This window comes from Xenopus laevis, chromosome 3L (assembly GCF_017654675.1).
Source record: "Xenopus laevis strain J_2021 chromosome 3L, Xenopus_laevis_v10.1, whole genome shotgun sequence".
Taxonomy (NCBI): domain Eukaryota; kingdom Metazoa; phylum Chordata; class Amphibia; order Anura; family Pipidae; genus Xenopus; species Xenopus laevis.
This window is the reverse complement of record NC_054375.1, coordinates 71,914,652-71,931,481: the sequence shown is the minus strand read 5'-3', so window position 1 is coordinate 71,931,481 and position 16,830 is coordinate 71,914,652. Positions and strand designations below refer to the sequence as shown.

At 35.5% G+C, this 16,830-nt stretch overlaps 1 protein-coding gene across 1 annotated transcript in view; it reads left to right on the top strand.

Moving 5' to 3' along the window:
• The window catches only part of cntn1.L (contactin 1 L homeolog), a gene marked incomplete at its 5' end in the record, with an annotated part of 46,879 nt that overhangs the window by 14,161 nt on the left and 15,888 nt on the right, over positions 1-16,830 (top strand). The window contains 10 exon segments of the mRNA NM_001085869.1: positions 1,041-1,167; positions 1,705-1,877; positions 3,119-3,214; positions 4,832-5,044; positions 5,940-6,039; positions 7,472-7,653; positions 8,439-8,563; positions 11,130-11,247; positions 11,565-11,715; positions 13,028-13,155. Coding sequence (NP_001079338.1) covers positions 1,041-1,167; positions 1,705-1,877; positions 3,119-3,214; positions 4,832-5,044; positions 5,940-6,039; positions 7,472-7,653; positions 8,439-8,563; positions 11,130-11,247; positions 11,565-11,715; positions 13,028-13,155 — 1,413 coding nt within the window.

The window sequence follows — 16,830 nt, the reverse complement described above, 5'->3', positions numbered from 1 at the left end:
AGGTCAATCTAAAAACAACTGGACTTGCTGATTAATCAATGAAGACGTTTCACTACTCATCCGAGCAGCTTCTTCAGTTCAACTGAAGCAGTTGAACTGAAGAAGCTGCTCGGATGAGTAGTGAAATGTCTTCATTGATTACTCAGCAAGTCCAGTTGTTTTTAGATTGACCTATACTAGATATACTATGACCTGGATGAATGAAAATCTTCATAGTCATAGTACACTGAGTGCTTTCACTTAATAAGACTGAGGGGAACAACTACATCTGTGTATGGTATAAATAGTGGACTTAGCATATGGCAGCAGCCATAGTATTATTTCTACTGGACCAGTAGCATATTATAAATTAAATCAACTCAGAAGATCAATTCAGCTTTACATTGAACTAACTTTATATACTGAATAACATTGGGTTAAGTCAAGACTATGGAATGATTAAAAGCTCACACTTGGTGATGCTGCTCTCCTTGAACTGTACTGGTACTAAAGCAAGTTCTCAGGATCAAAGCTGTCCTTCATACAGAAGATGTCTGATGTGGATTTTCCTGGAATTTTAATGAGACTGTAAGGCATGTGTATATATTTTTAATGCAGTCTACAATGTGCAGTTGTCAAGAAGATACTGTGGTATAGATGATATGAGAGAGTCAAAATTATCATTCCTTTATAAAAAAGAAACTAAACCATACTGAATTAGAATAGCAAAATGCAAAACACTTGGTAAAGATACTAAATGTAGTTGTGGCATGATTGGAGAAGAAGCACTCATTGATTCCTAAAATTAAACTGTAACCCCTTTAATTTTTCATAAAATATTTTTATTTTTCCCTAGCAAGGAGAGAACAGAATAAATTGTGATGTATATCTATCTCTATCGATCTCTCTCTCACATGACAACATAAGAATTGACATGTGATAATGTTTAAACTGAATAATTGACATCCTTTGACAATTTGTATCCTTTGTGGATTATTGTTTGACTGGTTACATCTGTCTTGATTCCATGAAAACTGATTTATTTTATGTTATTATTTCAGAGGAAGGAAAAAGATATGGACCTGTTTTCGAAGAACAACCAATTGACACAATTTTTCCTGAAGAATCTACAGAAGGCAAAGTCTCGGTGAACTGCAGGGCTCGAGGAAACCCTCCTCCTATTTACAAGTAAATACTATATTTGATGTTGCGCTTTAAGGAGAACTAAACCTTCCTCTATATATTTTACTACCAGCCCTGTTCCCAACTGCATCAATGCCTGCACCTGTGGTTCCTTATAGTGAACCTCTTAATGTGAGCAGACCACAATGTGTGCTTTTTACCAGTGAAAAAAGGACAAGAGGTGCCAAATTCAAAAGAGACATGTATCTATAAATTGTCAAATGCTACTTGTATTATTTCTAGAAGGTCAATATTTAAATGTTCTTGTGAGAACCTTGTAATTACCATTAGCCATAAGGCAAAGGTTACTTAAAGGTTCCCACAAAAACATGGCAGCTATTAAACCTGCACACCCATCAAGTGAAGGTGAAAGAGTTAAGGTTGCCTTTTATGTATGGCTGTTTCTCAAATGGCATACCCAAATTATTTAATATACGTATAATTAGCCCTCTTGTTGACTTCGTAGTTTGCATAATCCTCTAAATATATCACTTTCAAACAAATACCAACATAACATATGATACAATTTTTTTCTTTTTTCAGGTGGAGAAAGAATAATTTGGAGATTGACCTTCTTAATGAGCATTACAGTTTGGTGGGCGGTAATCTTGTCATCAACAATCCAGACAAGTACAAAGATTCTGGGAGATATGTTTGCATTGTCTCAAATATTTATGGGAAAGTCTGGAGTAGAGAAGCCACTTTGAATTTTGGATGTAAGCATTTAAGTATATACAGTACTGTACTGTATAAAAGTCTTAAGCCTTAGTATGCCTTTTGCAAACTAGCATTGCTACAGATCACTTAGATTTGTGGATAAGTTCCATTGCTCAACAATTTTATATATATATATATATATATATATATATATATATATATATATATATACACACCTATATAATAGAAAGCAGGTTGTCTACCAAAGGGCTGGAGAGATGCAGTGAAAACAGTGTATCATAGGGAAAGTTCCCTACAGGTTGTATTACAGGGATGCATTTCTTTAAAGGGGATTGGCGAGTTTGTCAAAATTGATGATCCCCATCATACAATACCTTTAGGAAGGAGTCTGATTAGTCCCAAATTCACAAAGCCAAATAATTAAAGAAACCCTGATCTCAACATCATTGACCTAGTCGGGGATTACTTGCAGACAGAGACAGAGACAGATGCTAGTAAGACAACCAAGTCTGCAACAGAATGCTAGTTGATTCTTTAGGATGCTTGGAAGATCTGAATACATTTAGAAGGTTCAATTGAGGGATGTACCTCAAGCACAGTTGCAGTCACACAAATTTAATTGCTATGCATTACAGGTACTTGCATCAATATGCACTCCTTGCACTTCCTTGCTCAGTGCCGCACAGCCTGTCCTGCCTCATAATTATGAATTGTGTGCTGTTGAACCTATTGATGCAGGGGAACCCTGAAGTTACTGCCACCTCCAAACCAGGCTGTAGCTCTAGGGTACCTAGAGTGAGCAATGCAGTGCAGTTGCAGTGAAAGGAATACAGACCATTCTCATTCTTGAAATGATGCCAACCAAACTTAGAAAATGTACAGCCCTTATTGTCATTGAAGTGCAAGCTAAACTGCATCATATAAGCTGCAATTGCGTCAAGCGCAGCTCCTCCTGGTGACCACAATGACAATGGAATTATGGGGTAAAACACTGCATTAAAAACATGGCAATAGCATCTGAATTTGCACTTTAAAAATTGCAGTAAAATAAGTAAATGACTCCTAAAGTGTTTATGATTATTCTTCTTTATTATAGCAATGTTCAAGCTGCTTGCTATTTCTGAGTAAAATAACATTTTATCCATTAATTTTAATGGGAAGATGCTCCAAGTGCCAAAATTACATTCTTTTTATTATGAGGAAACGCCATAGAAATATGTTAATCCTATAGTTGAGAAATAAATTCAGTTAATAAAACACATCATTATTTCTTTAATAGATCTGGATCCATTTCCTACGGAGGAACGCTATGAAGTAAAAGTGAAAGAAGGAACTGGAGCAGTTCTAATATGTGATCCCCCTCCACACGTCCCTGGTAATCATAAAGCTCTTTTCTTTAGGCTAAAGTACATATCGGTTCAGTTTAGAATTTCATGAGTAGGAAATAAATAATTATATAATTATACATAAATATAAACATGTCTGTAACAACTGATTTATTATGAGTGTATCTTTGGAAATAAACACATGGTTGCCTTAAGGGCGAGCAATCCTTAAAGGACCACCTATTATGTACTCTTGAATTGTGTTTAGTACATGGGAATGCCTAAGTTCCTTTTGTCATGATAATGTTATTAGTACATGGAGAGAGAACTTACTGAAGAATCATGAACCGAGAGTTGTTGTCAGTGGAACTTTTTCTGATTGTATTTAGGCTCTAAATGATGTGCCACAGCATTCTTAATTAAGGGAGAATATAATAATAACTATATAAAGGCACCACATAATTAATTGTGGTATTTTAGTCGTCAGTATAACTTTCAAGAGAAGGCTAGAGAATGCCTTAAGACAGGGGTCCTCTCTACCCTTGTGCTACATTCAACTGTAAAAAAAAATTGGGAGCAACATAAGAATGAAAAAAGTTTGTGGGGTACCAAACAAGGACTGTGATTGGCTATTTGGTAGCCCTGCATGGATTGGCAGCCCACGTGAGGCTCTGTTTGGCCATAAACCTGTTTTTTATGCAACCAAAACTTGCATCCAAGCCAGGAAGGGGACAATAAGCATCTGCTTTGAGGTCACTGGGAGCAACAGCCAAATGGGTTGGTGAGCAAAATGTTGCTCACGAGCCACTGATCGGTGACCACTGCCTTAAAGGAAAACTATACCCCCAAAATGAATACTTAAGCAACAGATAGTTTATATCAAATTGAATGACATATTAAAGAATCTTACCAAACTGGAATATATATTTACATAAATATTGCCCTTTTACATCTCTTGCCTTGAACCACCATTTCGTGACTCTATCTGTGCTGCCTCAGAGATCACCTGACCAGAAATACTACAACACTAACTGTAACAGGAAGAAGTGGGGAAGCAAAAGGCAGAACTCTGTCTGTTAATTGGCTCATGTGACCTTACATGTGGTTTGTATGTGAGTACAGTGAATCTTACGATCTCAGGGGGAGGCCCTTATTTTTTAAAATGGCAATTTTCTATTTATGATTACCCAATGGCACATACTACTAAAAAAGTATATTATTATGATAATGGCTCATTTACATGAAGCAGGGTTTTACACATGAGCTGTTTTACTCAGTATCTTTTAATAGAGACCTACATTGTTTGGGGGGTATAGTTTTCCTTTAAAGGAACAGTTCAGTGTAAAAATAAAAACTGGGTAAATAGGTTGTGCAAAATAAAAATTGTTTTTAATATAGTTAGTTGGACAAAATTGTAATCTATAAAGGTTGGAGTGAGCAGATTTTGTATTGTTATAAAGCACTAGGGATGAGCCCATAATTTCCCTAAAGGATGGGAAAGGATGGGCAATAGTATGCTGATTATTTCTCTTCTTACTATTCTTCGAAAGAATCGATGCAGTCCTCAAATACACTGTACTGAATTCTATGGTGTTTATTTATTCCTCTTCTAAGAAATGTCCGTTGTTTTGTTAATATAACCTCTGTTTTTTCCTTCTCTTGTTCAGATGATCTTAATTATCGCTGGCTTTTAAATGAATTTCCTGTGTTCCTTTCACCTGATAACAGAAGATTTGTTACACAGACAAATGGAAATTTGTATATTGCAAAAGTTGAGCATTTGGACCGAGGCAATTACTCATGTTTTGTTTCCAGTCCTTCTGTTACAAAAAGTGTATTCAGCAAATTTATTTCACTTCTTCCACAAACTGACACTTCAGGTAAGAAAATGTTATGTTTTGGACTTATCTTTAGATGCTTTTGCTGAGATACAAGTGTTCTTGCAGTTTTGCCTTAAAGTCTGAAGAGGGCAGGTCAAGATCCCAACGCACTGTTTATTAGAAGTACATGTATAGCTGTAATTAATTGAATTAATTAAGTATCTTCAAAGAAATAATGTCTTCAAAGGCATGCTCACAGGCATCAATGTCAGTCTTAACCAAAATATGACTGAGATGTTGGGGCAACAAATTTGTTCAAAATATCTCCATGGCAATTGGAGACCCTGGTCAACATATTCAGTATAGTTCATTTTTTTATTTTGCCCTAATGACTGTAAATTCATACATTGATTCCTTTCAATAATTTTTTCTCAATGCACATTAGAAACTCAATTTTTTTTCTGAGATAGACAGAAAGAAATTGCAATGTCTTTTCCATCCTTAAAGGGAACCTGTCACCCTAAAATTCTTTCCAAAATGTATTTTATCATGTTAGTTGATAAAGCATGTTTCCATAAGTCTTTCAAAATTAATTATTAATAGTCTTTCAATTAAAGCCTAAAGATAGGTGGCAGTTTGTGGAAACTGTTATCAAGGCAAGCTTTGCATCATCCCAAAATCTCATGTACTTTAGAAAAGGGGACCTGATTCCCATGCACAGACCTTCTAAGTATAGACTGCAAAAAGGGTGAGGGCATGTGAGGAGGTCAGTGACATCAAGGAAGTGATTATTGTGCCTGATGCATAGAGGCATGCAACGCAATGCATGATTGACAGCAGAGATATTCAAATGAGTTGGATTTTATGTTTAATTTGAAAAGGACTTCTATTATACAGCTTTTTATGTCTGTGTGAAAGGACCCCCATTTACTAATGAGATATTTTGTTTTTTTAGAGAAACCTAAACGGTATACACCTGTTATTAATGTCAAATTTAAAGATACACGGGCCCTTAAAGATCAAAACGTCACACTGGAGTGTTTTGCTTTGGGAAAGTAAGTAATACTTTTATCATTAACATAAAATTTAAAGCATCTGATGGTAAACATTTATTTATGCACACAAATGGCAGAATAGACTATAGTAAAGCAGGCCCAATTATATATGGCAGTAGACCAAGATTTAAAAGTCATATAAAGTACTAGAAGTCAGATAAAAATTAAACATCATTGGTTCCTACAAGTCCCCATTAAATGAATTTCAGAATAATAAGCATCACAGTGTTGGAAGACAGGTAGGTAAAGGGCGAGCAGTGCTGTAAAATATAGTGAAAAGCCACAGTTCATGGAGTTTTTTTTTCCCTTTTGTAAAAAGAGACTCATGAATATATCCATATTCAAAACAGAAGGGGACCCTAAATGTGGCTTGGCCCCTAGTATAGTTTTAGTCTTAGGACACATGGAGGGGCACTGTATATTTTACAGTATATACTGTATAATGTTTTTGCACAAATGATTTTTAAAAATGCACATTTTTTCAGTTGGGTCACATAATATTGCAAATACTGTAACCTAGATCATCAACAGAGATGACAAGCAAGTACTTCAGATCTAACCAATACTTATATTCTAATAGCACCACGCTGTCTTCAGCAAGCTGGAATCCAATCAAAGAAAACTGTCCTGTTATAGACTGAAAATAGGACCAACAGAGCTCCCCTTTATGATATCAATAGAATTGCTCTCCCTTTATGATGTCAGTTGAGTTGCATATTTTGATAGGGCTGCTGCTAAATATATAGCCTTGATAAGCACCATTCATTATCTGGAAGTCTGAGGCATCACAGGGTATGAAATAGCCGTCCATAGGTATATTAATAGTGAGTTGTACTACTGGCAGTTGTATAGCTTGTGCTGCAAAATGATGGTGTAGGAGGATGAAGACATAATCCATCTTATACTGATTCCTGGAAGTGGAAAGTGTGGCATTAACAGTTAAATTCAGGAGGAGATTAATGATTCCTAAAATGAAATAATGTCTGTGTGATAATCATGTCATTATTTTTCAGCATGCAAATGTATGTTTTCTTTGTTATTTTGTGCTCAAAGAGAATCTATTTATTAGTGTTTTTGTTATTTAAATTGCTTCATGGTAGCAGAGTAGTGTCAGTTATGTATTCAGAAGAAGAACAATACCTTTAATGTTTAATACTTTTGTTATTTTGAAAACAAATCTCTTTATGCATTGCAAACAAATAGGTCTTTGTGTGATTGATTTTTGTTTTAGCTGAGCAATGCAATATAATGCATGGTATATCATTTGTGAAAGTTCACGGTAGATATTTGAATTGTCTTTATGAAGAGCAATTATGGAAATACGTTTGTTGGAATGGATATCAGTTTTTTTTCCTATGGTGACATTCTCTTGTTTCCCACACATTTACAAATACTGTATGTATTGTATTAACACTGCTACCTTTATTTTTAGTCCTGTTCCTGTAATCACATGGAGAAAAATAAATGAAGCAATGCCAGCTTCAGCTGATATAAGCATGTCTGGGGCTGTCCTAAAAATTTTCAATGTCCAACCTGAAGACGAAGGGACATACGAATGTGAAGCTAAGAACATTAAAGGGCTGGACAACCATAGAGCATATGTATATGTAGAAGGTATGCCATGTGTTAAAATAATTGAGTTCTGCTAAGCAGCTTTACAAAAACCGAAGGGTTCCTCTGCCTCTTTAAATCGATAGTCATAGTGGCGTTTCATTTCTGCCTTATGATGGCTTAAACTACCTTGCATTTGACAATATATTTTAAACTTTGCAAAATGTACTTTTGTATGAGTTGCACTTATATAACAGTGCTAATATAATACAGTAGTGGTTAATATAATTTATACTTTTCCCCCTAGACATTGTACAGTTTCCTACTGGTAAAATTGCTTTTTAAAAATTCATATGCTGAATATTGTACGTTCCCAAGTTTTGAAGATGAATAGCTCTTCTAACAAAAAAAAACTACAGGGAAATGAATAAATGAATTCATTAATAAGAGACTTGTTTCTAGGAAAGAGTAATATTACTCATTTTCTGTCTTAAACTAAGAGTCACTGATCCATTATAAGCCAAGTTAAATTAGTATATAATGAAACTTTTAGACTGCATAAAATTAAATTACCCACACCGATTAGGATCTAATCATGTTAATAATATACTTTAGATTTTACGAGTACTGAAACAGTACATGTAATTCTACTGCTGAAAATCTGATATAATATGGATGTAAACAGTGAACAGCTTAATTCCATCCTTGGTTCATGTTACCAAGAAGATTATTGAATTTAGAGAGTAAAAACAACATTTCCAGTTTTTAATTGTGGTTTAAATGTTCTTGGAAGTTTGGCATAATGTTCAAAAATTATGTTTAATAATACATATTGTTTTGATCTCTAGGTGTGCCAGAATGGGTAGAACACATCAATGATACAGAAAGAGATATAGGCAGTGATTTGCATTGGGCCTGTGTTGCTAGAGGCAAGCCACAGCCTAGCATTAGATGGCTAAAAGATGGAGCACCGGTAAGAATAATATGGACTCTTAGGGGGGTTATTTATCAAAGGTCGAGTTTTAGAGGTTTGTGAGATTTTTTTATTTCTCGAATGAACTCGAATGTTTCCCTAATTCAAGAAAAAACGGAAATGAAAAAAAACACTCGAATCAGTGAATTCAGGGTTAAAAACCTGAAAACTCAAATTAATTTTTCTGCCAGAATTGCTCAAATTAATCAAGTTTTCAAGTGAAACCCAAGGAAAAAAACCTGAACATCAGGAAGGCTATTTACATCTTCAAATGGTTAAAAGGACCTCTGCTATTGACTTCTACATGACCGCGACCGGTTTTAGCTGCAGTATTTTCATACTCTGGCTATTCGGGATATAATAAATCTCAAAAAAGTTTGTTTTTACAAAAACCCGAAAAATCTTTTTTAAAAGTTTTTTTTTTAACCTGAAAGAATCCAAGTTTTTTCTAGCCCGAGAATTTTAGTTTTTCACTGAAAACTGCCCTCGAAAAACTCACATTTTTCGGGAAACACAACTTGACCTTTCATAAATTTGCCCCTAAATGTACTTTATCAATGGAACAATGACTGAACATGTGATTTATATAATTAATCAATGATATTTATTCCTTTCTCACAAGACTTATAAAACAGTTGCAATCAGGCAATAAAACAGAATTTAATAGGTAGTAATGATAGTAAGTAGAAACAATGAGGGGCCCATTTACTTTGCTTGAGTGAAGGAATAGAAGAAAAAATACTTCAAATTTCGAATGGTCGAATATGGCTACTTCGACCATCGAATAGGCTACCTCGACCTTCGACTACGACTTCGACTTCGAATCGCACGATTCGAACTAAAAATCGTTCGACTATTTGACAATTCGATAGATATTTGAAGATATTTGAAGTCGAAGGATTTACATTCGGCAGTCGAATATCGAGGGTTAATTAACCCTCGATATTCGACCCTATGTAAATCTACCCCTGAGTGTCACATATACATTACAAAAATCATTATAAATGTAAAAACTTGTTGAGCCTTGTGGTCTTATCAGTGGCATGCCTCCAGTCTTCTGACATACAAAGAGCAGCTGTAAATAGAAGAATCTGCTGCAAAGTCTTTTGCAATTACCGTACATAAAAGCATTTTAGCTCTTCATTTCATTATTTTATAAAGAAACAAAAGCCAGGCATTGTCAGTGAGACGTTTGGACAGGTTTCAGAAGCTGTTCACTTAAAAACTCTGGAGTATCTTTAGAAGTCAATAGGAAATGTCTCAGAAGATTTCAAGCAAGTCTACATTCCACTTTTTTTTCAAAATACTGTACATTGCCAATATCATGTACAATATAATACCTTCATACATGGTGGGTAAATTAAAGACCCCTTTCTATGTATAATAGCTTTGTTCTGTTTTTTTGTGGGGAATTCATGGTGGCCAATTTATCAACAGTCTCATTTTAGAACATTTGAAACCACCACTAAATACAGTGGGGGTCATTTATAAAGTTTGTGCAGTGCATATTTATTTGCCAATGTTTTTTCCTGAGCGCTGAAATATTACACAGCTGTGCCCATCTTTCTGGGGTTTTTTTGCAAATTGGCATTGCACAAAAATATTTGCAAATGGCTCGCAAATTAGATGAAGTTTGCAACTGTTTGAGGTAGTTGTGCACGAAAATATCTGTGACAGTCATTTAAATTCACAATTTGTGGAAACCACTTGCACATGCCCCCCATAGTGTAACATTAATGCTGCAATGCTTGACCCTTGTTATTAACACAGTAAATATTGTATCTCAAAGTAAAACTGACCCCTGTGATAATATCCTTTCATTACATCCTTGCTGATTATGATAAACAGATTATGCTGATTAGAGCAAAATTGCAGAGTATTTATTCCTGAAAGATCTTATTTACAAGTCATATTGAATTGAGAAAGCCAGTTGGATGACTGGTGAAACATCTTCAAGAAAAAAAAAAAAGAAAGCAAGTCCAGTTGATTTGACTGATATCCTTTCAGTACTTGAAGAAAAAGTTGCTTTAACAAATTTCCCTGATTTTATATTTTCCCAGAATTTATATCATTTTTCCCTGGTCCCCTGAAAACCTTAAAATGGTAGTTCTACTGTATGCATCTAAATTTGCCTTTCTATCTACATTTTACCTGGGACATTTTACCAGGGACATTTTACCAGGGACTGAGAAATACTAATTTCAATTGTAACTACATTTACAAATAACTACCACTGAAATAATCACTGAAAATATTTAAATAATGTACATTGATAAGTTACTTAGAATGATATATATTCTTTTATTAGGCATGGGTTTACACCACTCGTATAATATCAATAAATCCCTATGAAGCAAACTAATTAATAACATGTATGAGAAAAAGTTTTGTTGGAAGCTTGCAAGTCAAAACTACTTATTTTACCAATAAAGATTTTGTCAAAATGTAATATATATATATATATATATATATATATATATATATATATATATATATATATATATATATATATATATATATACACATATATATATATCAATAAGTTATGTTTGATTCTTTATTTCAGTATGGAAAGGGTGACATAATAAAGAAAGGATTGACTCTGGAGGACGCCGGAATGTATCAGTGCATAGCAGAAAATATACACGGAATTATTTATGCAAATGCAGAACTGAAGATTCTTGGTTAGTAGATTTCACATTTTTGGAATAAGTTTTTGGTATTTATAAAAAATATTTCTCAAGATCTCACTTTTAACAAAGACATTTCTTTGTTTAAATTAAATTGCCAATTATGTACTACAGTCTGCAACAGTACTTTCATTTGAATGTGTCTCATACAATATTACACAAATGCACTAACTCACCCTTTGTTATTTTACATGTGTGGGATTGTATCCCTTAATGTCTAATTTTACAAATACATTCATATTGGGTAGCTAAACTAACTTTTCCCCTTATTCCCTTAATAACTGATTCACTTATATGTGTTTCCTGTTTAGCTTTAGCACCAACATTTGAATTTACTCCTATGAGAAAGAAAGTTTTAGCTGCCAAAGGAGGCCGTGTAATCATTGAGTGCAAGCCAAAAGCTGCTCCAAAAGCCAAATTTTCATGGAGTAAGGGAACAGAACTGCTAATAAACAACAGTCGGTTAGTACCAAAAGTTGTATATTTCTCGTGTCATTTTAAGTTCTCAGCCAATGACAGCTTTTGATGCCTATATAAAAATAACCCAGGATTTTATGTTTTTTTTTATTATGGTTCTTTGTTTTATGCTTTATATTATGGTCTAGGAGAAATTAGGTTATGATACATTTCTGCACTGGCGCATCTAAATTGAAGTACTGCTACAAATGTGTCAAATTAAGCTCTATCTATACTGTAAGTCAGGGGTCTCCAACCTTTTTTTACCTGGGAGCCAGATACAGATGCAAAAACAAATTGGAGAGCAACGCAAGCATAAAAAATGTGGTATCCCCTATGTGACTGCCAGACTACAGGAGGCTCTATTTGGCTGTACACTTGGTTTCTATACAACCAAAACTTGCTTCAAGCCAGAAATTGAAAAATCACTTGCTTTGAGGCCACTGGGAGCAACATCCAGGGTTGGGGAGCAACATTTTGCTCAGAAGCTACTGGTTGGGATCACTGCTGTAAATCATTTATAAAATACAATGGAAGATTGGATTGCTTTGCTGACCAATGCTTTATTGCCATCTAGTGTTTTGAGGCAAGCACAACATATTTACAGATGGGATTCCTCCATTATAGAGATGCAACGAATCTACTATTTTGGATTCGGCCGAACCCCCGTGAAAGATTCGGCTGAATAATGAACCAAATCCAAACCCTAATCTGCATATGCAATTAGGGGTGGGAAGGGGAATTTTTTTGACAAAAAGTTTTGCAATTTCCCTCCCCACCCCTAATTTGCATATGCAAATTAGGGTTTGGATTCAGTTCGGCCAAGCAGAAGGATTTCGGGTGAATCCGAATCCTGCTGAAAAAGACCGAATCCCGAACCGAATCCTGGATTCTGTGTATCCCTACTCAATTACCATAAGCAAAAGTTTTTATATTTTGAGTATATTCAGAAATTCCAGATTTGTTATTTAATATAACTGACTTTGCCTGGGAAATGTTTACTAGTCACACTGATTTTTAAACAGAGCGGATGCAAGTGCACCTTAAGTAATAGAAAAAGAAATCAGAGGCCATTCCATATTTCTTATCTGCAGCAGGATTCTAGACCTTTAATTATCCCCACAAACACAACACAAACAGCTGCCTCGCATTGGATTTCATGTAAAAAAAAATTGCTGCAAAATCGTAGCTTATAGACATGGGGATTGTCATACATTCTTATAGACATAGAGATTGTTATGCATTCTTAAAGAAATCAGCTTTCACAAAATATGTATTTTATTCTCTGAACTCTTACTGTGTTTTATCCTTTAATTAGAGTATCAATATGGGATGATGGTAGCCTGGAAATTACAAACATTACAAAATTTGATGAAGGCAGCTATACTTGTTTTGCAGAAAATGACAGGGGAAAAGCAAATAGCACTGGAATAGTTTCTGTCACAGGTAATTCAATATAAATCGTAATATTCCAGAGAAGATCTAAATAAACTCACAATACTCAGTCTCAGTACAAAATGTATTCTGATTTACCTGAAATGCATAAAATGAGTATATTGTAATGATTCATGCAACTGTCTATTTTGAAGATGTAATAAAAGTCCTATGTGCATAATGCACAATTTTCCTTTGTGTTAATAGTTTTCCTTTTGCATGCATTTAATAAAAGATCAGCAATCCCTTAGCTATTCATGTCATTTTAACAATACTGCATGTTTTGAATGCCAAAACACATCTTAATGAAGTTAATTTATGTGCCCAAAAATGATGCCACCTCCGAGTGGGTGTTTTAAAAGGCGATGCTCTCTATTTAATATACAGTGTAACTCTCTTGCAAGAATATTGAATTGCCATTTGCAAATACCCTTCTTTTTAACATATCTCGATGCCTGGTACATATGCTACACAAATGCACTAGAATGCACTAGAATTGGTAATTAATGCAATATGGACAAAACTATACATTTGGATAAAAAAAGAACAAGCTATTTCATGTAGTCATGCACTTCAAGTAATCATATACACATGAGTATAGTTGGTCAAAATAAATTGAAGAAAGTAGAAAGAATCATCATTATTAGTGATGGGCGAATTTATTCGCCATGCGCGAATTCGCGGCGAATTTGCGCGATTCGCGTCGAGCGAATAAATTCGCGAAACGCCCGCGAAAATTCGCGGTAAAAATTCGCCGGCGTCAAAAAAAATTTTTTTCGAAAAAAGTCGCCGGCGCCAAAAACGGGCGCCGGCGTCGGAAAAACGGGCGCCGGCGTCAAAAACGGGCGCCGGCGTCAAAAACGAGACGCCGGCGCCGTTTCGCGAATTTTTCGTCGTTTCGCGAATTTCGCGCGAAATTCGCGAATTTTTCGGCGAAGCGAAACGGCGCAAATTCGCCCATCACTAATCATTATTACATATTATCTATCTTTGTCACTGTTGATTTATAGCTACAGTTGCTTTTCATGCTGCTATTTATATTGTCAAGCATGCAATCAGTAATGTTCACACTATGATGGTGCTGTGGGAGTAGAGCAGAAATAGTAACCCTATAGGGAGAATGGAAAGCTACAATAAGCATGTAGTTATTTTAGCACTGCAGATAATATACTTATTTTGAACAAATGACATAAAGTGAGCTTCACTGCAGTAATACTTGCTGTTCTGTCTCTTAATGTTGTTGTGAATTTAATTCATGGCACATGTGGTCAGCTGGACCCAGTACCAGTACTATAAATTGTATGTTTCAAGTGGGTTGATTTTATGAAGGTTGACATCCTAAATGGCAATGTAAATTATAAATAGTCTATAATGCTCTTGTTCAATCCCAACTAGTCCTCTATCTAAAGAGCCTGCTGCTACTACTCAATATTCACAGGTTCTGTACCCAAAATGCTGTCAATTCAACCAAACCCCCAACTGACAAGCACAACGTCTTGATGCAGATAAAACTATCTGCATACAGTAAAAACTTAAAAACCAAAAATAAACGTGAGTATCTAGCATTCAGAAATAAACTTCAATGTGTTGTGTTTCACCAATATCAGACAGTAAAAATTTAAAAAATCATCACATTGAAAAGCATGCTATAAGTACCCTCACACCTCCTGATGTCTTTGCATATCATTAAACCCACTATGTCTAAACCTAAGATGCTCACCATAACCATTTCTTTATTTACTCAAAAAAGGGCCAATTCAGCTGCTTCATTAAAGGGATACTGTCATGGGGAAAAAAAATGTTTTCAAAATGAATCAGTTAATAGTGCTGCTCCAGCTGAATTCTTCACTGAAATCCATTTCTCAAAAGAGCAAACAGATTTTTTTATATTCAATTTTAAAATCTGACATGGGGCTAGACATTTTGTCAATTTCCCAGCTGCCCCAGTCATGTGACTTGTGCCTGCACTTTAGGAGAGAAATGCTTTCTGGCAGGCTGCTGTTTTTCCTTCTCAATGTAACTGAATGTGTCTCAATGGGACATGGGTTTTTACTATTGAGTGCTGTTCTTAGATCTACCAGGCAGCTGTTATCTTGTGTTAGGTAGCTGTTATCTGGTTACCTTCCCATTGTTCTTTTGTTTGGCTGCTGGTGGGAAAAAGGGAGGGGGGTGATATCACTGTAACTTGCAGTACAGCAGTAAAGAGTGATTGAAGTTTATCAGAGCACAAGTCACATGACTTGGGGCAGCTGACAGTATCCCTTTAAGGCCACTATGGTTTAAGGGTAGGGGCACACGGTGCGATTTCGCCGCGATTCTGCGCTAAGCGAGTTGTCGCTGCGTTTTTTAAGCCGAAATAGCTTTGCTAACTTTGGCGCTGGCGTCAATGCAAATCGCGGCGAAATCGCTGCGCTAATTCACACGCGGCGATTCGTTTTCTATTGTCGTCCGAAGTTGCCTCGCTGGGCGTTTCCGGGCGACAGTAGAAAAAGAATCGCCGCGTGTGAATTAGCGCAGCGATTTCGCCGCGATTTGCATTGACGCCAGCGCCAAAGTTAGCAAAGCTATTTCGGCTTAAAAAACGCAGCGACAACTCGCCCAGCGCAGAATCGCGGCGAAATCGCGCCGTGTGCCCCTAGCCTAAGAGTATTAAAAGCCATACATATCTAGGATGCCTCCTTAAGATTTCTAGATTTCATTACTCTAGTGATGTCTTTTCAAATTGTTTTATCTATATTTAACTAAGATCACAAGGGCAGTTTTTGGTATAGCCCATCTGTTTAGATTGGCACTTATAGGGATGCAATATTTATCATTGTTTTGCAGTTGTTTTGACTAAAAAATGAATTATTGCACCTTTCACAAGTATGCATTCCTTGTACTTTATTAGACATAAAGCAATTCCCAGACTCATTATTAGTTAGCTTAGAAGGAGCCACAATCTGCCTGATATTTAGTGCCCTAAACTTGAGTTTCGGGGCCTATAATGCCCAAAATATGCCAGTATTTGCAAATGTTCCTAGTATTACAACTATTTATCACACTAAAATCTAGGACCATTGGCCCCACCATATCCTCATGTATTATCTGTAATCATATGTTGGGCACACTCCCATTCATATATAGGGACCCTTCTATTAAAGTTGCACCATCTACAAAAAGTTCCTCCTAAAAGATGTTTACTTAATGCCTTTCAACCAAAAAGCAATGGTTCCTAAATTCTGAAATATCACTACATTTCCTCAAAATACAGAGAAACTGTCCATAATAATTGATTATATCTATTCTAAATAAATAAACAAACTAATCGAAATAAATAAACAAAGTTGAATCTACCTTCTTAAAATGTGTAGAAGTGAACAGTTGGACTATAATGTCCAAATCTAAATATATCATTTGAATAGCCTTAAACTCAATACTAAAGAACTAGATGTTTGACTGATATATGCATAGCTCATTCTTGGTTCTCCCCATACCAAAATGATGACACGCCTCCCATCAATGCTGGAGATATATATGGGTGTAATAAGTGACTACATATACCCCTTCATCATGGAGTATACATATATATCAAGACATCTCTCTCTCTCTCTCTCTCTCTCTCTCTCTCTCTCTCTCTCTCTCTCTCTCTCTCTCTCTCTCTCTCTCTCTCTCTCTCTCTCTCTCTCTCTCTCTCTCTCTCTAGTA